The sequence below is a fragment of the Xenopus tropicalis genome, chromosome 1, assembly GCF_000004195.4.
Source record: "Xenopus tropicalis strain Nigerian chromosome 1, UCB_Xtro_10.0, whole genome shotgun sequence".
Taxonomy (NCBI): Eukaryota; Metazoa; Chordata; class Amphibia; order Anura; family Pipidae; genus Xenopus; species Xenopus tropicalis.
In genome coordinates this window covers 37,997,743-38,024,223 of record NC_030677.2, presented here as the reverse complement: position 1 = coordinate 38,024,223, position 26,481 = coordinate 37,997,743, and the positions used below count along the sequence as shown (strand labels likewise).

Below are 26,481 nucleotides of genomic sequence, written 5' to 3'. Positions count from 1 at the left end.
TCCAATAAAGATTAATTATAGCTTAGTTGGGATCAAGTACGAGACAGTTCTATTATTACAGAGAAAAAGGAAATCATTTTTAAAAATTAGAATTATTTGCTTATAATGGGGTCTATGGGAGATGGCCTTTCCGTAATTCGGAACTTTCTGGATAATGGGTTTCCAGATAAGGGGTCCGATACCTGTATACTAGATATACAAATTCTTCCACTTACCTGAACATAATAACACAAGCACTGTAAGCACTAGAGGCAATTATTAGGGATGCACCAAATCCACTATTTTGGGATCCGGCCGAACACCGAATACTTTGTGCAAGATTTGGCTGAATACCGAACCACATCCAAATCCTAATTTGCATTAAAGAGAACCACACAAATCACAAAAATTTCCAACTTCCATGTTTATGTGACAAAAAGTCACATGATTTGAAGGATTTTGATTCAGTTCAACGAGGCACGTGGATTTGGCTGGATTGGAATCCTGTTGAAAAAGGCTGAATCCTGGATTCGCTGCATCCCTAGCAATTATACATACTCATAATTGGTCATTTAGTCTTAACTGATTGGTACATGCTAATTGCAGTAGCTAATTGCTAGGTGGAAAGGGCAAATATCACCTTTTATTGAATTTATTGTATTTCTGTCTCTAATTCACTGACACCATGATAGCAAAATCACTAAGTGCACTGTTACACAGCACTACTGTAGCCTGCATTACATTCTACATACTGTTTGTTTAGCAAGACTTTTTGTGGCCCACAAATGCACCAGCAGGGTCCGGGTGATTGCCATGAAAACGTATGGAGGGGCGATAAGAGCCTTAAAGCCTTAAGTGGCAGTTATTTGATTAAAACCATATGTAACAAATATATGGATTTACATTCTGTACCCAAGCTTCTCATCCTGGAAGGTTTCAGATGAGTGGTCAGTAGCAGAAGCAATTTTGTTGACATACATCTGAAATTTATGGGTGGCTTTAAATGAATGAATACACTATCCCTTTAATTATGGGATTATGAAAATCAGTTAGCATTAAACTCTCCTGCTGGATTTGAATTGTGGAATTGATATGTCTGTTGTATGATAATATTAATAATGAATATATTGATATTTAACTGGTGCTCTCTTCTTTTAGACCGAGTAACAGAAGTCCACACTGATATCTATGTGACAAGCTTCGGTCCTGTTTCTGATACAGATATGGTGAGTCATTCTTTTTAACTCTGCATAATTTTTCTGCTTTATTTTTAGATGTGCACAAAGATTTAACCATGGTAACATCCTGAAAAAGCTTCTACATTTTAAAAAGAATCATAATGTCGCCATAAGCTAAACCAAAAAGAAAAGAACTACAGATTCTTATATTGGGGGTCATTTCCATAGACCCTGGACCCAAGTGCAAGAGCACTATGAAGCACAGCACCTGTTGGTGCTCTGTAACTTGGCGTATCTAAATAACTTACAAGTATGGGGGCAAAGGGAGGTGTGCCAGTATACCCTCCACCACCTGCCCCTCTTGAACATAGCACTGCCAAACACAGGCGGCACTATATTCTTTGGGGAAACCAAAACAGAGTAGTGACCATGACTTTAATATTATTGCAGTGTCCCTGCATTACCTACAGTACATTTGACATAAAAGTGCTCCATTTGTAGAGTTTGTTAAGGAAAAACTGTGCAAATAGAGACCTGCACAGCTTTAATTGGGTAGAACCACACCCAGCATGCAACATTTTGTGCCAAGACGCACAAAATGCATTTTTACTCATTTGGAGCCACTACTTAATCCAACCTGCAACAGTTTTTTTTCTCAGAACCATTCATTAACCTCTGATCACCATAAGTCATTTAACCATAGGCCGGAAGTTAGATCTAGGCCCAGACTGGGATTTAAGAGGCCACTAAATAGTGACTGTCCCTTGCATCTTACAGCAGCCCCTCTGCAGAACCCACAGATTGCCAGTCTGGGCCGGTAGATATAATTGTAGGATGCATGTAACATTATTGCAGACCAGTGAGAGGTGAAAAGATAATAAAATAAGCTTAAATAATAACCTATTTGACTTGCATCCCCAAATCCTACACATTACACAAAGGTAAATAGCCTTTTTGGGAAAAAAAAAGATCTGTTTTGCAGTTGACAGTCGTAAACAGTTTCAAGCTCGGTGCTCCCATTCTGGATGGGACAAATTACAACATGAAGTGCTTTAACTGAGATACAGTTCTAATTGCAGCCCACTCAGTGACCTCTAGCTGTTACAAGTCTTGCCCCTAATCACAGCCAGTGTTAAACACTTTAGTTTCCATCGAATAAGAATAAAAATAGAGAATTCCTCACACCTAACTGAGAAGGATCAAAGGGGAGCGCCGTAATGTAGGATACAAAGGAGAAATTACCCGGGGAATCAGAAAATAAAACACAGATTTTCTATACCAAGATCCCTGATGTAGTTACCAATCCATGCGCTTTAAGGTTATAAATAAATAATTGGCAGGAAACAAGAAAATCATCAAAGGTGAAGGGAATCTTGTCCAACGCAGTGAGCTGAAAGACCTTGGATAATAATAGTCTGAGGGCTTCTATACTGTATGCATTTGCTATAGCCACCCTCAGTATGGATGTGCGTCAGGTGGAAATCAATAGTGAAAGCTGTAGAAATGGAATTGTTTGAATGAGAAATCATATATTAATAGGGTTGTTCCCTTAGGGAATAGCTAATCCCATAGAATAAGTGAAGGTTGAGCTACCTGAGCATTTGGCTGCTAAATTGTGTTGCATTATAACAATACAGGTATAGGACCTGCTATCCAGAATGCTCGGGACATGGGGTTTTCCAAAAAAAGGGGTCGGTCGATAATACTTAAAACGCATAGTATTATTTTGCCTGCAATAAGGATTAATAATATTTTAGTTGGAATCAAGTACAAGGTACTGTTTTATTATTACTTTACTTTATTTGATAAAAATGGAGTCTATGGGAGATGGCTTTCCCATAGTTCGGAGATTTCTGGATAACAGGTTTTCAGATAACTGATCACATACCTGTACAAGCAAATAAGACTACTACTGTTTAAAAGTTATTCTCTTAGTGCACAAAATTCTAAACAAAATAAAATAAGGATGAGCCTAAACAGGCTGAAGTTCTATACCTGTAGCACTTGTTGCTCCTGTTTGTGATTCTTGTACTTTGTTACACAGCTTCTCAGACAGTGGTTTCCTATCTTTCATTTAAGCAACATTGGCAGAATTTTTTCTTATCATTATAGGGGAAAAAAGGGTGAAAAGTGAAAGGTATGGGCTCAATACACTATTTTTGTGCACTCTGCCCTTCAGCATAAATGAATTCCTGTAGGTTCTTATTCTATGCATAGAGACTTGCAGAGAGCCCCATGAATACAGTACTGTTTGTGTTTGGGACAAGCAGTGGAAAGACACATTGATATCCCCACTCCTCCACACTTATCCCTAATGTGCCACAGCCAGACAAGTGCTGCACTCTGCACGGTTCATTTGTTTGGAAAACATAAGGGGCCATTTACTAATTCTGGAGCAGTAGTAGGGTTGCCACCATTCCCCACTGCTAACTCCAAGCGGGGGGGTGGGCGGTAACATCACTTGGTGGGCAGTGGTGTTGCAGGGTCCTGCTTGGTTTTCCTAATTTGGTCTGGGCCATCCGCATCAAAACCAGACAGGTGGCAAACTTGGGCAGATGTGCAAGAGCAAAAGAGTTCAGAGAGCACTTCTGCCTTGGGCCTGGCTGAGCTCTGTGCTAAGGCTTTTGCACTTTTTAGTTAATGACCCCAAAAAATAATCTGTTTTTGATGGTTAGCACGATTCAGTGCAATGAGGTTGTGGTCACAGCCTCATTGCACCCCCACCTAATGGTTTAACATTTAGTGGTGAGCACAACTTTCCCTTTGTTACTATAGTTTATACAGGAGCAGCCACCAGCTCCATATTGGATTTCTCACCATTCCCTTCTATGGTCAGGTGATCCCAGTGGAGCCAATAAAAGGGCAACCATTTGGGGGTTTAACATTGAAAGCATGCAGGTTGCAGGTAAAACTTAGTCTCTTTGTAAAATGGATAATAAAGCAGTAGAATTCTTAATGAATCAAATAAAAGTGCATGTGGGACTGGTCAGACCAGGGATGACTTTGAAGTAGTTGGCTAGCTTGTATATATTGCAATATATGGACAAACAGTCCCTGTTTTGTTTAAAGGGAAGGGCATTTCTTTGAAGCTTATGTCCTATATATATATTGGTAATTGAAAATGAGTGCAGAGTGGCTCTTGTGTCAGTCATGAGCTTGAACATACTTTAAACACTATACCCTAACATAGCAATGCCATAAGCTAATATATACCATAAAAATGCAATAGGAACACTGTAAAAAAACAAATAAATAAATATGCAGTCCCATCACTTGTCTATTCCAATAGTGTGTGACTTGAGATGAGAAGAGAGTGATTCTTTTTAAATGGTTTTATCTAGCTCGCCCCTGTTGGGTGGTACCTATGTTTGTTGGCAGGAAAATTGTTAATAAGGGGGTGTGGACAGCTGTCTCAGTTCTTTATGCATGATCCTGTCAGCCAGCCCAGCACCATGCAAGTACTATTGGCTAGCTATTTTTTCACCTATTCAATTATTATCTCCATATTCTATATGACAGAGCGTTAACTGCCATTCAGGATAGGTAGACTACTGCCATTAGGTGCATCAGTGCATATTCAGACAATTTTGACCTTTTTGATTCTGAAACCTATTCTGCTTTCAGCCAACCTGCCTTTTGTAATGGTAAAGGAAGTCTGCAGTGTCAGCACCTAATGCCTCTCACTGTATGTAATGTATCTGGAGATAACACTTTTACAGCCTCTTGCTGTATGTAATGAACATGCCTCTCGCTGTGTTGTTGGAGGCTGGCAGCAGGTTTGACATATGGAGGTAGGAGTTTGCGACTGGGTTGGGGAGGCTCCATGAATAACCTCACATTTTCTTTTCCAAAACAGGAGTATACAATTGATGTCTTTTTTCGTCAAAACTGGCAAGATGAACGACTGAGATTTAAAGGGCCAATGCATATTCTTCGATTAAACAACCTTATGGCAAATAAAATTTGGACTCCGGATACATTCTTCCATAATGGAAAGAAGTCTATAGCCCACAACATGACCATGCCAAATAAACTGTTAAGGATTCAAGATGACGGAACCCTCTTGTATACAATGAGGTATATTTTCTCTTTAAAAGTAAAAACTGGGAATTTTGCTTTACAAGACAACAAACAAGTTACTTTGCTTACACAAGCTAGGTTTGCTCATGTTAAAGTCACTGATGTGTGCTTAATATGAGTTAGTTTACAAAATTAAAAATGCAAATAGAATGCCGAAGAGAAGTTTTCTGCCAAAATGCAAATACAGCTTTGCAAATGTAGCACAATAGCTGTGGCATAGCATTCTGTAATTATACCACTATGGACAATTGGAGAAAATGCAGAGCAGTTAAAGGCTTATGACTGTTTAAATGAGACAGTAATACAGTGATATGGATGCGTATGTATGTCTGTTAACATAAACCAGAAAAGGTAAAGGGTTCATATTAATATGTTTTAAATATGAAAAATCTTCTGTATATTGGGAATAAATAGAGCAATGCAGAGCTTAAGGATAGCAAGTATATTATCATATGTCTGTCAGAAGGCAAGTATACAACTCATACACTGCATATACAGTTATGGTGCAACGTTTGTATTTAGAATCTTCTGACAGCTGCACTGTGCAGTAAAACATAGGTATAGGACCTGTTATCCAGAATGCTCGGGACCAAGGGTATTCCGGATAAGGGGTCTTTCCGTAATTTGGATCTCCATACCTTAAGTCCCCGACTGATTCGGGGAGGGAATTCCAGAACCTCACAGCTCTCACTGTAAGGTTCTGGAATTCCCTCCCCGAATCAGTCGTGCTGGCTGATACATTATATAACTTTAAGAAGGGGCTGGATGGATTCTTAGCAAGTGAGGTAATACAGGGTTATGGGAGATAGCTCTCAGTACAAGTGAGGGAATACAGGGGTATGGGAGATAGCTCTCAGTACAAGTGAGGGAATACAGGGGTATGGGAGATAGCTCTCAGTACAAGTGAGGGAATACAGGGGTATGGGAGATAGCTCTCAGTACAAGTGAGGGAATACAGGGGTATGGGAGATAGCTCTTAGTACAAGTGAGGGAATACAGGGGTATGGGAGATAGCTCTCAGTACAAGTGAGGGAATACAGGGGTATGGGAGATAGCTCTCAGTACAAGTGAGGGAATACAGGGGTATGGGAGATAGCTCTCAGTACAAGTGAGGGAATACAGGGGTAGGGGGGATAGCTCTCAGTACAAGTGAGGGAATACAGGGGTAAGGGAGATAGCTCTCAGTACAAGTGAGGGAATACAGGGGTATGGGAGATAGCTCTCAGTACAAGTGAGGGAATACAGGGGTATGGGAGATAGCTCTCAGTACAAGTGAGGGAATACAGGGGTATGGGAGATAGCTCTCAGTACAAGTGAGGGAATACAGGGGTATGGGAGATAGCTCTCAGTACAAGTGAGGGAATACAGGGGTAGGGGGGATAGCTCTCAGTACAAGTGAGGGAATACAGGGGTAGGGGAGATAGCTCTCAGTACAAGTGAGGGAATACAGGGGTAGGGGAGATAGCTCTCAGTACAAGTGAGGGAATACAGGGGTATGGGAGATAGCTCTCAGTACAAGTGAGGGAATACAGGGGTATGGGAGATAGCTCTCAGTACAAGTGAGGGAATACAGGGGTATGGGAGATAGCTCTCAGTACAAGTGAGGGAATACAGGGGTATGGGAGATAGCTCTCAGTACAAGTGAGGGAATACAGGGTTATGGGAGATAGCTCTCAGTACAAGTGAGGGAATACAGGGGTATGGGAGATAGCTCTCAGTACAAGTGAGGGAATACAGGGGTATGGGAGATAGCTCTCAGTACAAGTGAGGGAATACACGGTTATGGGAGATAGCTCTCAGTACAAGTGAGGGAATACAGGGTTATGGGAGATAGCTCTTAGTACTAGTTGATCCAGGGACTGGTCCGATTGCCATCTTGGAGTCAGGAAGGAATTTTTTCCCCTTTGCGGCAAATTAGAGAGGCTTCAGATGGGGTTTTTTGCCTTCCTCTGGATCAACTAGTAGTTAGGCAGGTTATATATAGGCATTATGGTTGAACTTGATGGACGTATGTCTTTTTTCAACCCAACTTACTATGTTACTATGTTACTATGTAAAGAATCAATAAAACATTAATTAAACCCTATGGGATTGTATTGCATCCAATAAGGATTATTTATATCTTAGTTGGGATCAATTACAAGGTACTGTTTTATTACTACAGAGAAAAAGGCAATCAGTTTTAAAATTCTGAATTATTTGATTAAAATGGAGTCTATGGGAGACAGGCTTTCCATAATTCGGAGCTTTCTGGATAACGGGTTTCTGGATAAGGGATCCCATACCTGTACTGGGCATCACATGGAATTTCTATATAGTTCATTATAGTTACAATAATTATAAAGTATAAAAAGGCTGCAAATAAACTCTTGGAACGTAAAAAGAATTTTTAGTGGTATTGCCGCAGGTCTGCATCAGTGAGCGCTGTATAAGTGCACGTAAGTGTCCCCCCTCCCACCTGCTACCCTTCCTCTAACTTGTGAGTTATTCATACTGGGATATGAGTGACCCCCCCCCCTCTAATCTACATATGAAATAGTCATGAAAAATAAAATACCAGGTTATAGTTTTTCTTGAATACATGTGTTGAAACAATTCATATTAATTATAAACAATATATGCTGGATTTCCTTTTAAACAAGACCACTCTTTGCAATATATGCAGTCTTTATATTACAAATAATTTAATTGTAGGGAATGTGGTACTATTCACTACGTTTAAAAGGTATTTAGGTTTAAGCTATTAAAGCTGATATCTGTATTGGGGTAAGTGTACCCTCAAGCAGTGGGGGGCTGGGTAATCTACTGCGATAGATTGCATGCCACGGGATGAAAATCCTGATCATTAAAGGTTAGGCATGATATGGCAATGGAAGTAGTGCTTGGGAGGGCAAGAATTAAACTGCCTGGCAAGGTGTTGGGTATCTGCTTAGTTAAAGTTCCTTTGTAAGAACCAAGGGCCTCTAGGAGATTGTGTAGTTCTTGGCGTATGGTTGGTAGTTAAACCGTGGTGGCTGGTATGGTTTACGTGCATAATTTTGGAACCATTGCAAAGAAGTTACTTACTGTAGTTGTTATTAGTTCTAGAGATTTGTTAAAAAAAGAATGTGTACAACATGTCATTTAATAGAGCTGGGTAAAAATATTTTCCATTGCAAATTTAGTTGTGTTGGTTTTGTTATTTCTAGGCTTTGCAGTGTGGCAGGGCTAAGTATTTTTCCCTGCCTTCATCAAGCACTTTAAAGGGCCCTTCTAGGACTCTGTACAGCAATACTATCATAATCAATGCAGCATGGCTTTGTAAAGGACAGGCCAGAAAATCTAATATTTATTCATATAAGGAAGACCCAGCTAACCTGCACTTGATAATTTATTATTTAATATCTAGCATTTGCAGAGGCATTTCATACTTTTCCCCACATGAATGTATAAAGGATTTTGTTTAGAGGAAACACCCTGATCTACAGAGAGTACAGAATTGTAAGTAGATTGTTTCTGAATTGGCTGATATAATATTCGGCATACAACATGCTTCAGCCTTATGGACGCTGCTTGTTTCTAGTAAATATTCAACTGGAAGTAGGCCCTGAACATATAGTAAAATGATTAATGGAACTAAATTAATTAATGCTGATGACACAGTGTTTCCTTAGCAGTTTTTGCGAAACGACAGGAAAATTCATGAAAAATCTGCAAAACGAGCTTATCGCGCACATTGTAGAAAATGGCAATGCTATATATACTTGTTTATGTGAATCTGAGATGAAACCCAGTGTAGGAATGAATAGTAGTCATTTTTTTCCAGAAGAGGTGGTTTTAATAATTTTAGTAAATACTTTTTTGGATTAATTTCAAAAGACTGGAGCTCGGCAGCAGCTGTGGGTGTTTTGCTATCTTTTTTATTGGTTACAGTATGCCTTCCTCTGGATGCCAGAGTGTTTCTGTGAATGGTTAAGCAAATGCCTTTTTTCCAAACGAAATAAGTGTGCAGCTAAATGTCACACAGTGGCTGCAACATCCATTGAAAGCTTTTTCTTTTCTTTTCAATAGTTTTTATTAACATTTTTAGAAATACAAGATGGATATCACAGTAAGAAATATACCTTATTATTTCCAGCAATCCATTTGAATAGGGAGGCAAGACGAATACAGAAAGAGATGTAAAGCAAGAAAAAGAGGTGAAATAAAAACAATTCAAGAGAGATCGGTGAATCAACTTTTAACTGTTAAATAAGGATTAGGACTAATGAGAAATAAAAACAGTTTAAACTTAAATTAGTTTAGTTGGCAGTCTGTATAAGGGAGATGGGAAAATGAATTAAGGTTTGGGTGACATTCCGTAGATCCCAATGTGGCTGATTAAGCCAATTAAAAAGTAGCAAGCACCTACAGTGATGGTGAAATTGTGCTTAATATTTGTTTCATGAAAAAATATGATATTTATATGTAAATATATATATTTATATATATATATATATATAAATATATATATATATATATGTTCGGGAGCTGTTTACACTTGTCTCTCCTCTGGGTTGTTACTATGCAAGGAGGAGGAGCCCACACCCTCTGTGTGAGCTGACAAGAAGGAGGTGCTGCTGGAACAAGGAAGTGAGGTGCTGGTAGCTCACACAGTGTTCTGTATAAGAAAGTAATTGGGAACCCCCCAGTGGCAGAAGGAAAGGGGGTCCCTGTCAGCGTGCTCTTCTCAGGGCACGGAAAGCCAAAGGGAGTTCTTCTCAAGACTCTGAAGTACTTGCCACATAAGTGGGGAGTCCCCTCAGCAGTTCAGAAAGTACCACCTACTGTATGTTATGTGAGTGAAGCTGCCCCTGGCTGGCAGGCTGTATCTATCTCTGCAAATTTATAGGTATAGCGTCCTGCCAATAAATCCATCAACCTTTCCTGTGTGTGTTGTGGATCAGAGAAGTTTCCCAGGGAGGGGTACCGCAGTCCAACCTGTCCTGACCCTGGGTGGGGGCACGCCATTTATTAGTGTACCTGCTCTTCCATAGAGCGCTCCTGTAGCACCACACGCAAGTGAATGCGTGCTAGATCTCATGCAGTAGCAAAAGAGGGCTTCCCAGATTCAGTCCTTAAAGGGCACTACCCTAAAAAATTAAAAAATAATGATGAGTAGATTTATGAGTTTTGTTTAGAAGCGCAGCCTACACTGAGCACCCATATTCTGTATGTTTAATTTTTTACTTCTCCAAGATAATCTCTATTCATATTTATATTCCTAGTAGGGGTCAGACAAGGGGAGGTGTTCTAGGCAGAACAGACCTGGTCTGAGCAGAATCGGATCATAGCTAATAATCACTTGGGTTGTGATCCAGGGGTGGGGTTTGAAATCTAGAACATATAAAACAGGATATTTTAGAATCCCAACAGCAAAGTCTTACTGGGATGCAGGGTTACAAAGCAGGATGATCCTGGGAAAAAAATGATTCACCCGCAATGGAGCCCTTTAGTCCAAGGACTATGTAAAGGACACCCGCCAGCATTTATGAATGATACAATGTTGAATTCCATGCCATATTAATGAGTGCTGAATAAGCATATGTACATATATTTTACGTGATCAGTATTTTTAGTGAAATGAGGTATGTTGGGCTGTTGGAGGTGCCCTTCCCTTTGGCAGACCTGCTATTCAAAAAGTTCTCCTTGGGTGGTATGAAGGCCTCACCACTTTGATGTTGGAGATTCTCTCTCTTGTTCTTAAAGCATCCATATAATCATTTCCTTTGAGGTCCTATGTGTAAAATATAGACACTGCAACTGCTGCAGGCTGAACACTCATTAAAGTGTGGTGCAATACATCCACGACTTCAAGCAGCATAAACAAAGCCCAACCAGTCTAGGGGCAGATTTACAAACCTTTGCCTACCATTTTCCAAGTTGAAGTAGACTGTTCAAAGCTATTTGCTATTTTTTTGCTACTGGCAATTGCACTTTCCTACCTACTGTATGTTAATAAATAAGTCCTTCTTTTGTATTAAGAAGAGTATTATAATACATAAGACTATAATAATAATAATACAACCCCTGAAATCCCTGCAAAAAGAACTACAAGTATTAAAAAAATAAAAAACGTATTACACGTAAATGCTTTTAGAGAACATACATTTTTTGTGATACTTCTTTGTTTCTTGCATTTGTTTAGGTATTTGAAGATTAATTTACACAACCCAACATTTTTCTGGCTTTACAAAACATATCAGTGCAATAACTGCAAGTAAATATGTGATTGTTTGCCATGGGATCATACAGTAGTGTAGTAAGCAGTAACATCTTGGCTTGCACTTTCTAGCTTGCATTAGACCTTGAAATCAAATGGATGATGAGTTTCTGTTGGTTTCTGCACTAGTGCAAACGTGTCAATTGTTGATAAATGAGCCCTGTATTGGCTTTACTAGTCTAACAATATGATTTCAGCAGTGACTTAGAATGGCTGAGTAATTTGTAGCAGGATGAGTATTTCAAGGACTAAAAAGATTTGTATATTTGTGAAAAAATAATTGAACATGGACTATACGTTTAGTATTGTATTCTGAAATCTACAGAATGGTCTCCTTGAAAGGAAAATCTTAGTCCCTGAGATCCATGCCAATGCAGAATGCCCATAGCAGTTATATTGCTGTACAGAATACATGTAATACTGCTAATTTTATGATATTTACTTTGACTGAAGGGCTATAGTAGCCTAAAACTTCAATTGATATCTATTTTGGGTATCTCTTTGATTAAAGCTCCGCTCAGCTGACCACTAGTAATGAGTAAAGAAGTTTGTTCACACCAGGCACACTCCCCTGGACTGCTACAGTAGGTCATGCCCCTTCTTACTTCTTATTATGGGATTATAATATAATAGCTTGGCTTAGCCAAGGCTAAAACTGCAAACCAAACCAGTAACATATTTCTAGACGTTTGGTGGGTTGTTGAAGACAGAAATTCTTCAAATGATGTTGACAAAAATGCACTTTTCGTTTTCCAAGTATTGTACCTTGTATGATTGCAGCTGTCCCTCCAGAATGTGAATAAGCTCCAGGCAAGACTTGGAGAGTTGGGTTGGGGGGGGGGCGTTCTAAAATGTAGGAATTCTGACCACACTACTGACAACACAAACCAACACTCCCTAGGACAGCTAGGTCATGCCCCTTCTTACTTGGTATTATGGGATTATAACACAAAGCTGAGTGTGGGTGCAATAAAAAAAATTTTACATTATACATTTGCCCTACCAATATTTCCATTAGAGAAAGGTTGGGGGAGACAAAGGTAAGGCTTATCCTTTTTTTTCCTGGACATTCATGGACATCCTTTTACAAAGACAGATTTTGGTTTTCAATTTCAAAGAAAACTATATTATGAAAGGATGCTTCATAGCACATTATCATTTAAATGCTGCAAAGGCTGCATGAAAAATATTTAACTTGGAACAGGATCAAATAAAAGATGAATGTTTCTGTGATGGTTTTTAAAAAGCTTTTAGGGATATACAGTAAAACGATGAACTTATTTATGGTCTGGAAAGTGATTTCCTCTTCCTTGAATAGTCTGTGTGGAACGGCCTTTCCCTTCACAGCGGCTTGCTAATAACTCCGAGGCATTCTCTCTTTCACAAGATTTCCTCTCATAAATGAGTAGAACATAGCTCACTTTTTAGTCTAATCCAGGTCTCTGGCAAATTGTAACTCTCCAGATGTTGGACGTTGTTCTATAACTCCTGATTCTTTCATTTTTTTTTAAATCAAGTACAGCACCTACTCCCAGCTGCAGAAATCCATAAGGAAGACAGTTCCGTTGAAAAGTCAATGTTATTCTGGGATTCTGGTAAAATAGAGTTTCTCAAGGGGAAAGCTCTGTCATAGTTCTTGCCAAATGGACAATCTATTGAGCTAAAGAAACATGAATGTTGCATAAATGCCTGAAACTAACTGTTCAGAAAGGCAAAACACAGTAGACAAATTTGCTTTATGACACAAAATAATTTCTGCATTTAATTATTTTTAAATAAATGCTTCATTACTAATAGGTTATGCTTACATGGACACTGCTCATTTTGATTTCCTATTGCATTTGCCTCTTCAAAATATAATAATAATAATATGAAAATATAATATATTTTCCTTTGGTCATTATATTGAGAGTTACTTTAACTTATCTACAGATTCCTTTATATCTTAAAACCCTTAAGACAAATTCCTAACTTTTTTGCAATTTACTATTATTTATTAAATATTTATCTTTAGGCAAAAAAAAGTAAAAAAAACTGTCTGTCTCTCTATTTAAAGTTTCCATCAGATGGCCTCTTAAAGAATCTTTATTGTTTTTACTAACTTTTCAAATCAGTAGTGATGAGTGAATCTGTCCCTTTTTGCGTGATCGAAAAATTAGCGCAACTTTGTGAAAATTCGCAAAACGTGTAAAATGTTGTGCGTCAAAAAAATAAAGCCAATTTTTCCACGTCAATTTTTTTCACCCATTTGGCAAAAAAAATCCACCAATGGCGAAACTCAGAAGTTCACTACAAATCGGTTCTGTGCTAAAATTCTGCGAAACTTGGTTTGGTATGTATATCTTTATTTATAAAGCGCTACTTATGTACACAGTGCTGTACAGTAGAATACATTAATACAGACAGGGTGTTAATAATATAATAGATAAATACAAAGTATAATAATAAATACAGATAAATACAGCAGCAATAAGTTAAGAGTCAAAGACACAAGAGGAAGGAGGTCCCTGCCCTGTAGAGCTTACAATCTATATGGGAGGGTAACTAACAGACACAAATAGGCAAATAACACAAATAGGCAAATAATAGTTTGTACCTCCTCTGTGCCAGTGAACCTTAAGGGAAATTCCAAACCTACTTTAGTAAATAGCGAAAACACACACACACAAAAAAAATAGTTGCACCGGAAACTTTTTTTTGTTCTGGATAAAAGCTGATTTTTAAAAATTTGAGTGGGTGGACCTTTAGAAGCAGATTTTTTTCCGAATTCCGAATTTTTCCAAATTTGGAGAAACTTTAAAACTCTTAGATTTTGAATACTTGAATCCCAAAAACATGAGCCAAAAACTATTAACATCAAATTCTTCTCTTTATTTTGAAATAGTCTGCAATACAGTACAGATGCTCACCAGCTTTTAGCTCCCCAATTTTTTATTAGATAAATCTCAGTTGAAAACTTTGTGATCACGTTTGTTTGTTTGTCATGAAAAACTTCATGGCCTGCTTGAATTTTTGGCTTGACTTGGCAGAAGAGTATTAATTGCTCTGGGAAGGCCATTACCTTTAGGTGTATGCAAGCTTATTGTACATTGGAAATCCAGTTGATTAGGATAATATTTCTATTTTCTTTTTCATATCTTTTATAATCTGACTGCAGGGGCTTAGTGTCTTCCTATTAATTGTTTATATGCCAAACATTGCAAAGAATGATTAACATATTTAATATGTACAGGCGATGCAAATGTGTTTATTTTCCAGGTTTTGATGTTAGGAATAAATGTCTTCAGAAGGAGCACATGAAAAGAAAGTACAAGAGCTGATATAAATACCAATTATGCTATTAACAGAACAGAGCAGTTTATCTCTGTCACCACAAGTTCTTTCTTTTGTGCAGCCTATATCCTTTTGTGTTATGGTTTTGAACAAAATGATTGTATATCTCTCATTTTCAGGCTGACTGTCCAAGCTGAATGTCCCATGCATTTGGAAGATTTTCCTATGGATGCTCATGCTTGTCCATTAAAATTTGGAAGCTGTAAGTAAATCTTTATACGGGTTTAAAGATATCATTTGTTGTTAATGACCATTTTCACCTGCTGTTGCTTTTCTGTTGAGATGTAAGTGCTGATTTACATCCACAAGTGCAGTTACACTCCCTACAATTTCTCCAGGTCCGTTTGAATAAATTGGCAAAAGCAGTATTTGCCTAGGCCTGGCCAGGATAGGGGGCCCAGTAGCACACCTTTATATATTTGCAATTGAACCGCATATACTTTATATTTAACCTCACATGCTTGAGGGTTATTCTGTCACAAATTTCTTGGGGCAATGGGGGCCCACCAATTAAAGTTTGTCCAGGGCTCCCTGGTACCTTAAAATAGCCCTGAATATCCCTGCAGTAAGTTGCATGTAACCACACTTTCACTAAAGGTACTTGCATCAAAATGTGCTCCATGCCTTTCTGGCACCCAATGTCAATGGGTCCAGCTCTTGAGTATAAAGAATCGGCCACAGACATCACTCACACTGGAATTGATAACCAGACTTACATGCCATTACATCTGGACGTATTTGTGTTAGGCACAGCATAGGCCAAGCATTTTTCCCCCTTTCGACCACAATGAGGCTTGAATTCTAGGAAAAATGCTGCTTTGTGGGAAAAAAATGGCAATTGCATTAGAAATTGCACTTTGCCTTTGTGGATGTACATGTATCTTATAATCTTCCTAGAAACAGGCAAAAGGGTCTGTGGCCTCGTGGCCAAAGGAGTGGGTTATGACAACAGTGGGGGTATTTACAATTGGAATTTTACAGGGTTTGGAGTAACAGTTACAACTCCCTAAATTTGCACATAACTCATATAAAGAAACATCACAGCACTGTTTTGCCATTGGCATTCCCTGTAATGACTACAGTTCTTCAAGAAAATGTTAGGCTCATTAGTATTGCCAATGATCAAGGCAGCTTTTGTAAGCAGTTGGTTAGAATAATGAAAGTGGAGTCTACGGGAGATGGCCTTTCCATAATACTGAGCTTTCTGGATATTGAGTTTCCAGATAACAGGTTCCATACCTGTACTGCGTAACTAAAATCTGTATAGTTTACCAGTAGTAACATGGTGTCTGGGTGAACATGCCCAGGCCGATAGTTTTAGGAGGGACTTCATACAACAATCATTTTTGCCACAATTCTTGTGATTGTAATGTATGGCCAAGGTTAATAAGTTATTCTGCTAAACATGGCATGACAGCGAGTCTGCCTACAGAAGGAATGAACATACTGTACCATTATATTCATGTTGTTTTTAAACAATGGGCCATAGTTTTTCTTGTTAGGCCAATTTTAAGAGAAGGAAAGGTATATTCTGTCTGTGCCAAGTTGTTAAGAACCCCCCAATAATTCTAGTGCGACCCAGTGCTTCTCGTTTTTCTACTTCATTTAATATTTCTATTATTATTTACAAATGTTTTCCATATAGATTCCCAAAAAAAGCTCTTCTCCCACCTTTAGGTTTCTTTTTTCATCATCATTTTAAGTTATATTTATGTGGCTGCTCTGTACTACATTGGTTGTCCAAGTATGGGGAGTCCAAAGCTCTGGCTCACAGCCAAATGTGCAGTACCCCTATCCTGGCTTTGTCTCTGTGCCACATGTGCCATTTAGTGAATGTGCTGCTACAGACTTTGCTCAGCTTCTAATCTTTGGGAAAGCCATACCCCGGAGAGAATTTGTCATTCCCAAAAGCAGCTGGTTCAGAATTCATAATGCTGCATGTCTACTCCATATTGATCAAAATAATGTTCCCCTTTAAAAATAAATGACTTTGAAAGCATATGGTATGCAGTATTTATATGCGCTGTTTTATGTTTCATATGAGACCGAGGTAGATAAAAAGATGGAGCAATGCGCTAATTAAGCAATGAGATGCTTAAGTGGTCATAGTGGCAATATTATTCAGTGACATATGGTTCTACTGTTGGTAAATAACCTCAGGGCTCCTGGTAAATGATAATCAGCCAGTCAAATGTTAAAGCTCTGAAACACAGTTATAGTATTTATTACTCTTCCAAAGGTACTTTATACACTGTATGATCCATATGCACTAGTAAATTATTCTCCATTTGTAGGTCAAGAAACAAGATTAAATAAACACCTACCTAATAAAGGCCTTTGCGTCACAAATGGACTCATGTAAAGACACCTTGTATTGATTAAATATTGCTATATTTCAGGACTTATAAATAGCTTTGATTTGAATTGCCGCTGAAGTGAAATAACTACGAGATGCACAGCATAGACAGTATACATGAGATATAATGGTTCATCATTATACATTAGACTTACCCTGTCTGCATCAAGGAATTTTAATTTAAGCTACATGTGATAGCATGACAAGAGTAATATGATTAAAGGGTAGATTTATTATAGCTTGCTGTTTCTTTAAGCAGTAAAAAGAAAAACTACAAGCAATTCTCAACATCTACAAAATCATTTTTAATGTTCCAATTTGTAGTAGTGCAGATAAACTAAAGACTGAATCCTACTGAATTATTACACCCTAAGTAACTTGCTTTACATTCATTTTAATAATAGGCTCATTCATTTTCTGATAGTTTGGAGGTGTGTTAGAGTGCGCTTCTGCTGTAGATCTCTAACAACTCACAAAATAAAGTAAGTTTTTCAACTGTACTGTGTTTTTCAGATACTGTGTTGGTCATTTCAGACTGTAGGAAGGCAGGTGCGGCTCATGTAGATTAGTAAATCCTAACTGGAAGAAACTAGGTGCATATGGTAGATGAAAAAATTGAGTCCAGGTTTCCTTTTGAATGGGTGAAGGTTGGCCACAGTTTTATTTATATATATTTATCAAACCCGATAACCTGTCCTTGACCTGCCATAACCAAACTTTAACATATTCCAATGCCAGTCACTGCAGCCACGGTGGGCATGTAAACTGAAGCATGGTAACCTGTACTAAATGGCAAGGATATAATGAAATAACTGCCAACAGCTGTAAATACTATTAATAAACATAGCAAATTTACAAAAACACTACTGAAAGCAGAAATTATGAGTTATAGTACAGGTATCAGACCCCTTATCAGGAAACCCATTATCCAGAAAGTTCCTAATTACGGAATAGCCATCTTCCATAGACTCCATTTTAATCAAATAATTCACATTTTTTTAAAATGGTTTCCTTTTTCTCTCTAATAAAAAAAGAGTAGCTTGTACTTGATCCCAACTAAGATATAATTAATCCTTATTGGAGCCAAAACAATCCTATTGAGTTTAATTGCTGGTTAAATAATTGTATTAGCACACTTAAGGTAGGAGATCCGAATTACGGAAAGACCCCTTATCCGGAAAACCCCAGGTCCCAAGCATTCTGGATAACGGGTCCCATACCTGTATAAAGAAACACACAAGCTATAATCAGTGCATAACCAGCATGCAGTACTCGCAACCAAAAGGTGTAGGTGCCAGCGTTCCAGTGCCCTGATGGTGAAAAAAGCAACGAGGTAAAGCTCTTGGATATTAATCCCTCCTCTGATCTAGATGGCCAATCCCCACTAAGATCCTAACTTTCCCCATAAGCAAAAACCTCTCCGCACAGGCATGGATTCGCAGGGAATTTCCATATTTCACTATTACCGAATTGTTTTGTGAAACTTCTGCGGAAAAAATGGTCGCATTTCGAGAATTTTTCACTTTTTGTGGTGCAAAAAGGAACAGATTCGCTCATCACTACTGGGCACCTTTGTTAAACACGTTGGTGCCAGGCAGAGTTGGAGACATGATCCAGCAGTACTACATTACTGTTACTCTCAAACAGCATGGTTAAAGTGACTGAGCATCTGATGTTAATAAAGACATAATCGCATTGTTTCACCTCTTTAGTCACAAAATGATCTGGTGATGTTGATAGCAGCCCTTTATACAATACTAATATTAAAGATATATTATGATCTGATTATTATCCGTTGCAGCCATGATTCACCAATGGGACAAGGAGATGACATTATCTATGCAAACAAAAAAGCAGTAATGAATGTTTTATTAGGAATCCTCCACACTGCTGTCTCCAACATTACACATGGTTATCAGATCATCAGTTTTGATGATAGTATCCCTTTAAGGAAACTTTATTTTTATTGATTGCATGGATCAATGATCTGCGAACACTTAATTGAATTGGCTGTGCAGAGAGCTAGCATAAAAAAGCTGTGTACATTGGGAGAAAGCACATTCATGATGGAACTGGCTGCTTTTATCCTTATTAGAATAAGAAAACAATTTTCAGGCGTGTAAATTCCCTGTCAACAACTCACAAGTTTGGAAATCTTTCTCCTATTAAATGTTCTTACAGTTTTTACCATTTGCATCTGTCTGGATTAAATACAAACCTAATGTGGCATATATGTATTTTTAGAACGCACGTGAACTGGCAGATTTAAATGCTGGTGAACATTTCAAATAATACTTTGTTCTTGTAATTCCTTTTTGGCTGAAATCAGACAAAGGCCAGCTAGATAGACTATAGATAGATAGACTACAGAGACACCACTGTGGAGAGTAGTCTGGCTAGTAACAAAGTCCTTAGGGTTTCTACGTCTAGTGGTCTGGATCCCTTACAGCAGACGTGGATCAGGGAGAAGGCTATGCCTGATACCCTTGTCACTATGTGATCCCTTCACTAAGGCAGTAGAGCCTGTAAAGGAGAATACTCCCATATAATCTCTCCTGGTTGGAGCCAGAAAGCTGCTCTTTCTAACAAAAGCTGACTATCTCACTTTCCTTGAAATGCTATTACAAATATCTATCCTGTACTAGCTAATCCTCATTCACAGGGTCCCTGCTCCCTGACTTCTCCAAAGGTAAAGATCCCTCTAGGGTAAGATGGCTTTATTGGGGCCTTGTTGATCCCAGGCTCAGTGGAACATCCACCTGGTTCAACAGATGCAGCCAAAGAGGAATATCCACCACCTGCTCAACACTATATTAAAGAGTGACAGGAAGTGGTCATACCTATGGGTCAATAATGTACAACATGTAAATAGGAAAATTTGTTATATGGGTCTCTGGCCAGTAACAGTGAAATAAGGAAGCGTAAGGTTTAGGGATTGTTAACCTTATAGGTCCCTACACACTTTATTTGGTTCAACTTGGCTTTTTAAACACAGCAATACTAAGTCAAGAATGGTTTATAAGCAATGTTAATTATTACACGAAGAGGAGAGGAATGGGAGAATTGCTTGCCATATCTAAAGCCACCATGTGCCACTATTTTTTGCACACTTGTCTATACAGATCTCTGTAGTATAACACAATGTCTGGTCCAGCGCTGTAGATTGTTCCAACTGGCTGGTAGGTTTCTTTAAGTTTCAACTTTATCCTCCAGATAGAGTAAAAAAGTATAAAGAGTCAAAACCTTTTTGGTAAGACAGTTTTAACCTAGCCATTTTTAAAGATTTGGACACTTTGTCTAAAATGTCATGTAGAAAAATGTGGCGATCAAAGCTAAACAAATCTAACATCACCTGGTACAATCCCAAGGGGCAGATTTATGTTTGCCTTAGGGCTTGTGCAATAATTTGCTGAAACCATGATGAGTTCCTGAACTTATGTGTGGTTTCTGCTCCAGTTACCACGGCTTATTGCCAATTGGGGTTTTTATTCCCCTGTGAGGGCTTTTGAAAAAAAAAAAAAGACTTGAGCAATCATAAATCTGCCCCTGGGTGTCAGCTGGAGTGTTGTAAAGGCCAACACTACTGGAGTCTGGAATAGTGGAAATGCATCCCCCGGAAAGGTTATTATTTCACCATCATGAAGTCTGACAGAAGAGAGTTGAGTTGATCATTTTGATAAAGGAGGAAAAATGGCCTGTATTACATGATTTCTGTTAGGGCCCCTGGTTCCACCAAAAGCAGTCCTTAAGGCTACTGCATACAATGACATTTTTGGCTATTTTAAGCTTCCCACTTTGTGGCAAAGGTTTCAACATAATGCTACCCCCTTGCACAAAGCAAGTTTTGTACAGAGTGGGTTTGCTGACACAGGAGTGGAAGAACCTGACTGACCTGCAAAGAGCCCTGACCTCAACCCAACTGAACACCTATGGAATGCATTAGACCTCCAACTGAAGCAAAGCCTGACGGTCCAACATCACTGCCCAACCTCACTAATACCCCTGTGGCTATATGGAATCTTAAGAACATCGGGAGAGAAGAGGCTGTTACAGCAAAGCAAGGCCCAACTTCATGTTAATCCCCTTGTTTTTAACAGTGATATGTTGGACAGTGTCTGGTTCTTTTGGCCATATTAACACTTGACAGCTGTATAACATGATAATATTATGGAAGTATTAATTTGTATCTGGTAGAGACAGCAGTTATCTAGTCAGATATAACAATAAAAGCGAATTTTTGATTGGTTGCTCTGGTTTACTGGAAAGGATGGTAAAATTGTATTCCTGCTTAACTGTGAGGGGACTGTTGTGAAAGTGCACTTGGGAATATCGCTGTACAATAAAAAAGTGTATACATTCAACATACAAAGTAACTAATAACTGATACAAGAGTTAAAGAGGGACCTGCCCAAAAGAGCTTTCAATCTCATAACTTATGTGCATAAATGATATCTATTATACATATGAATGTCAGTCTTAACAGTGCAGTCTGAGGTAAATGCAGTAATGCAATTGGACCAATGTTAATCAAATCAACAGTGCCCTATTTGTTCTTTGACAGATGCCTATACAACTTCTGAAGTGACATATGTATGGACACGCAATGCCACAGAGTCTGTAGTGGTGGCACCAGATGGATCTCGATTAAACCAGTATGTTCTTTTGGGCCATTTAGTTGGAAAAGAAACCATTAAATCCAGCACAGGTTGGTACATACATTGCAAGCTAAATTCAAGCTTTCTTAATAGTTTTTGAAGATTGAAATGAACTGAACTTAATTGTACTTTTCTGTATGCCTTGACAGCATGCTACACAATATCATTCAAAAGCAGCTACAAAGCAACAGGTTAGAAATTCTCCACTAGCCTTCCTGCTGATGATACAGTATGGGGCAGATTTAGCAACTTGAATTCAAGTTTTTACTGCAAAGTTTTTTTTTGTTCTAAAACTAAAAAGTCTTAGGGGCTGATTTACTAAGACACGAATTCGAATCCAAATTGGAAAAATTCCAATTGGAAAACGAACTTTTTGCGACTTTTTCGTATTTTTTGCGATTTTTTCGGCGCCTTTACGACTTTTCGGAAATTGTCGCGACTTTTTCGTTACCAATACGATTTGCGCGAAAAAACGCGAGTTTTTCGTAGCCATTCTGAAAGTTGCGCAAAATCTGGCGATTTTTTCGTAGCGTTAAAACTTGTGCGAAAAGTCGCGCCTTTTTCGTAGCGTTAAAACTTAAAAGGCGCGACGTTTCGCACAAGTTTTAACGCTATGAAAAAATTGCGACTTTTCGCGCAAGTTTTAACGCTACGAAAAAATCGCCAGATTTTGCACAACTTTCGGAATGGCTACGAAAAACTCGCGTTTTTTCGCGCTAATCGTATTGGTAACGAAAAAGTCACGACAATTTTCCGAAAAAATCGCAAAATACAGATCATTACGAAAAAAAACGCAATCGGACGCATTCGGCCCATTCGTGGGTTAGTAAATGTGCCCCTTAGAGTTCCAAAACTAATAAGTTTGAGATGTATCAAGCACAAAAATATATATATAAAGCTGGAAAAACAATGAATGTAAAAATTTGGCATCTAAATGCTGGTGGGTTCATGTAGAAGTCAATAGGAGTTGCACTAGGAAAATGTAATAGATTTTATAAATTCAAGTGCTTTGAAATTTATGAGTTTTCTTAAACTTAGTAGATTCATTTAAAATGATCTTTATTTAATAAGAAAACTTGAATCTCTAAAAAAAAAAAATGTGAAAACAAAAAATTAAACCGCAGCACAATCATTTTCAATGATGTCCACGAGCTGAAAGATTTGATATGAAAAACATGCTTGAATTTTGCTAGGACAACTCCCATTGACCTGACATGAACTTTCTAGCTTTAAGATGCCACATTTTTGTATTCACGTTTAACTTAAATGTGTGAGTTTTAGCACAAAAAAAATCAAATTTGAATGTTAATAAATCATCCCCTAAGAAAACAATCAAGGATGTGTTTGAGCAATATCCTATAACTCTGTTTTTCACCTCAGGCAAGGGGTCATTGTCAAATTATCACCAAGAAATCGATTTTTCCATGAAAGCAGAACAAATTCTTAAATAAATAAATACTAAGAAAAGAACAGTAAGCCGTCTCCTACCAACACTAGTGTGCCTTTGCATTTCATCTAATGATAGTTGTACACATTCTGTATCTGTATTTGCTCAAGATTTCATTTTCTTGCGGAAGGACCAAAAATCCAATATAAAATCATTATAGTTATATCCTCTCTTTGCCAGAGAGCAGATTTGATTAACTCAGGGATTTACAGAGTGGGAATGCGTGTTGTTCCACGTACAGAATGCTAATATGGATTTTATTTATGTATTTGTGTCTGGCAGGTGAATATACAGTGATGACAACACATTTTCATTTGAAACGAAAGATTGGGTACTTTGTGATTCAGACGTATCTTCCCTGCATCATGACAGTTATTTTATCTCAGGTGTCTTTTTGGTTGAACAGAGAGTCTGTCCCTGCAAGAACAGTGTTTGGTGAGTAGAAAGTGCCAAGTATGGTGCAATCGACTTGACTCCAGTTATCAGTGCCAAAATATGTTGATCTGTAAAATGTTTCTAGATAATTCTGCTAAATGCAGAGTCCTCTATCAAAAGAAACAAAGGATTTCTAGTCTTATTTTTTGTAAACATGTTCTTCGGTATCTTTGGTATCTCAGAAAAATCCTTCATTCCTGGGACCAGAGTCTGTGCAGTTCTCTCCTCTCTCCCCTCTCCTGCTCCCCCCTCCCATAAGAATTCATAAAACTCACCGTAATCTGAGCTATAATGGCTAGAGCTGCAGCAGAAAGCTAGGAAGACCAAGCTAAAATTGCAGCTGCAATCTTCCACAACTGAGAAAGCTTTTAGGGCTGACACATATATCAAACCTGATACCTGTTACAATTTGTCAGCATGTGTTTGACTACAAATCACATGTGGGGGAGAATAGATTCTTTAAGAATCAAATGAAAATAAATTGTTAAAGCTTAAATTCTCTATACCCATCAAAAAAGCTGCTTGGCAAAAAGTATTGAGCAAGGACAATTAGTCCCTTTGTCGATATTATTTCTTCAGAATTAAAAAAGTATATATTTTCTAGTACAGGTATCGGACCCCTTATCCGGAAACCCGTTATCCAGAAAGCTCCGAATTACGGAAAGCCCGTCTCCCATAGACTCCATTATAAGCAAATAATTCAGAATTTTAAAACTGATTTCTTTTTTTTATGTAAAAATAAAACAGAACCTTGTAATTGATCCCAACTAAGATATAAATAATCCTTATTGGATGCAAAACAATCCTATTGGGTTTAATTAATGTTTTATTAATTTTTTAGTAGACTTATGGTATGGAGATCCAAATTATGGAAAGACCCCTTATCCGGAATACCCTTGGTCCCGAGCATTCTGGATAATGGGTCCTATACCTGTAATTGTAAATGTCAAGAATTTGGCACTTGACCAATAGCAGTAATTGTTTTACTCACTTTGGATCATGGAAATGTCACACACAAAACCATCATATTTTCTATATCTTATTGTCTAATACAGCCAAATAATTTAGCCAAATAATATAACAGGGTGACCATTTACTAATTTTGTAGGGAAAAAAATCTTTATGAACAAATTTGGGCACCCTTCAGCATGGAAGAGTCCAAAAAACTATGGTAAAGAAAAATTTAAGAGTAAGGAACATGAAACATGGAATAGACGATAATTATTTATCTGGACAGAAATTTAATTGACAAGCAACCAATCAAAACGTTTTTCACAAAGCCAAAAATGAATCTTACAGTTACAGTACAACACTTTCTGGGTTTCCATGAATAATGGATTTATGTTTTACACATATTTTTGTTTTTCCCATTTGGGGGGTGGAGAACTAATGGGAATCAGGAGTTATAACTGATCTTTGTTCCTTTACTTATCAGCACTGTTTGAGCCTTACTTTGCTTACCTATTATTGCATACAAATGCTCTCTTGACCAATAAGTTAAAAATTAATTAAATGAAGCTAATATTTTGTTTGGCAAAGGCCAAACATTTAAGTTAGTGTAAAATATCAAACATGTTGGGGGCTGCTCTCAAACCCAGTTGCATTGTATTCCATTGCATTGATTCATTGATAGAACAACAAAGAAATTAAAAAGAAAAGTGTCAGGCTACTTGGAGACCAAAGCTCATCCAAAATTGTGATGCACACAAAATTCAGTGACATAACACTATATAGTCATATAACACTAGATGAATGGATTTTCTGTTTTGTCTTCTTGGTCTTCTTAGGCCTGTGCTTCATAACGTCTTTCAGGGGAACCACATTTAGTAGGAAAACTAGCTTTGCAGGCCAAACAATAGGTTTATATAGGTTTATATACTGCGCTTAAAGGAACAGTAACACCAAAAAATGAAAGAGCTTTCAAGTAATAAAAATATAATGCACTGTTGCCCTGCACTAGTAAAACTGGTGTGTTTGCTACAGTAACACTACTATAGTTTATATAATAAGCTGATGTGTAGCCACGGGGGCAGCCATTCAAGCTGGAAAAAAGGAGAAAAGGCACAGGTTACATAGCAGATACCAGATAAGTACTGTAGAATACAATAGTGTTTTATCTGTTATCTGCTATGTGCACAGGCACCCATGGCTACACAGCAGCTTATTTATATAAATTATAGTAGACTTTCTGAAGTAAACACACAACTTTTACCAGTGCAGGGCAGCAGCACATTATATTTTGGTTACTTTTATACACTTTCATTTTTTGGTGTTACTGTAAGAGAACATTTTAATGTATTAAGAAATCCTGCCTTAGTCTTATTGTAATGAAATGAGCTGTTTCTGGAATTAAACCATGTAATATCCCAGATGTATATAACTATTTTGTGGTTAATGTTTCTATCACAGAAAGACAGACAGATATAAATAGATGATAGATAGATAGATAGATAGATAGATAGATAGATAGATAGATAAATAGTAGAATTTAATCTCCTACTCAAATTAGGTGCATTTTATTTGAACTTGAATTTGTGTGATTCTTCTCATGTTTATGGAAATGGTTTTATTCTGTGTAAAATTGCCCCCGAAGTTGCCTTTCAGTTGACAATGAAATATTTCCCATATTTTTTGGAGACAGTAAAATGGTAAAATGTATTTTAGAAACTCAATGGAGTTGCCACTTTTCTATTCATTTGGCTTGTGTTAAAGCTGAGTATGTCTGTGATATTCATAAGCCTTGTGTTTAGGTGCAGAAAGAGTACTCACTGCTTTAG

At 37.8% G+C, this 26,481-nt stretch overlaps 1 protein-coding gene across 1 annotated transcript in view; it reads left to right on the top strand.

Moving 5' to 3' along the window:
• The window catches only part of gabra2 (gamma-aminobutyric acid (GABA) A receptor, alpha 2), a 75,471-nt gene that overhangs the window by 32,364 nt on the left and 16,626 nt on the right, over nucleotides 1–26,481 (top strand). The window contains exons 4-8 of the mRNA XM_002933463.5: nucleotides 1,138–1,205; nucleotides 5,014–5,234; nucleotides 14,931–15,013; nucleotides 21,729–21,872; nucleotides 23,552–23,704. Coding sequence (XP_002933509.2) covers nucleotides 1,138–1,205; nucleotides 5,014–5,234; nucleotides 14,931–15,013; nucleotides 21,729–21,872; nucleotides 23,552–23,704 — 669 coding nt within the window. The remainder of the gene's footprint in view (nucleotides 1–1,137; nucleotides 1,206–5,013; nucleotides 5,235–14,930; nucleotides 15,014–21,728; nucleotides 21,873–23,551; nucleotides 23,705–26,481) is intronic.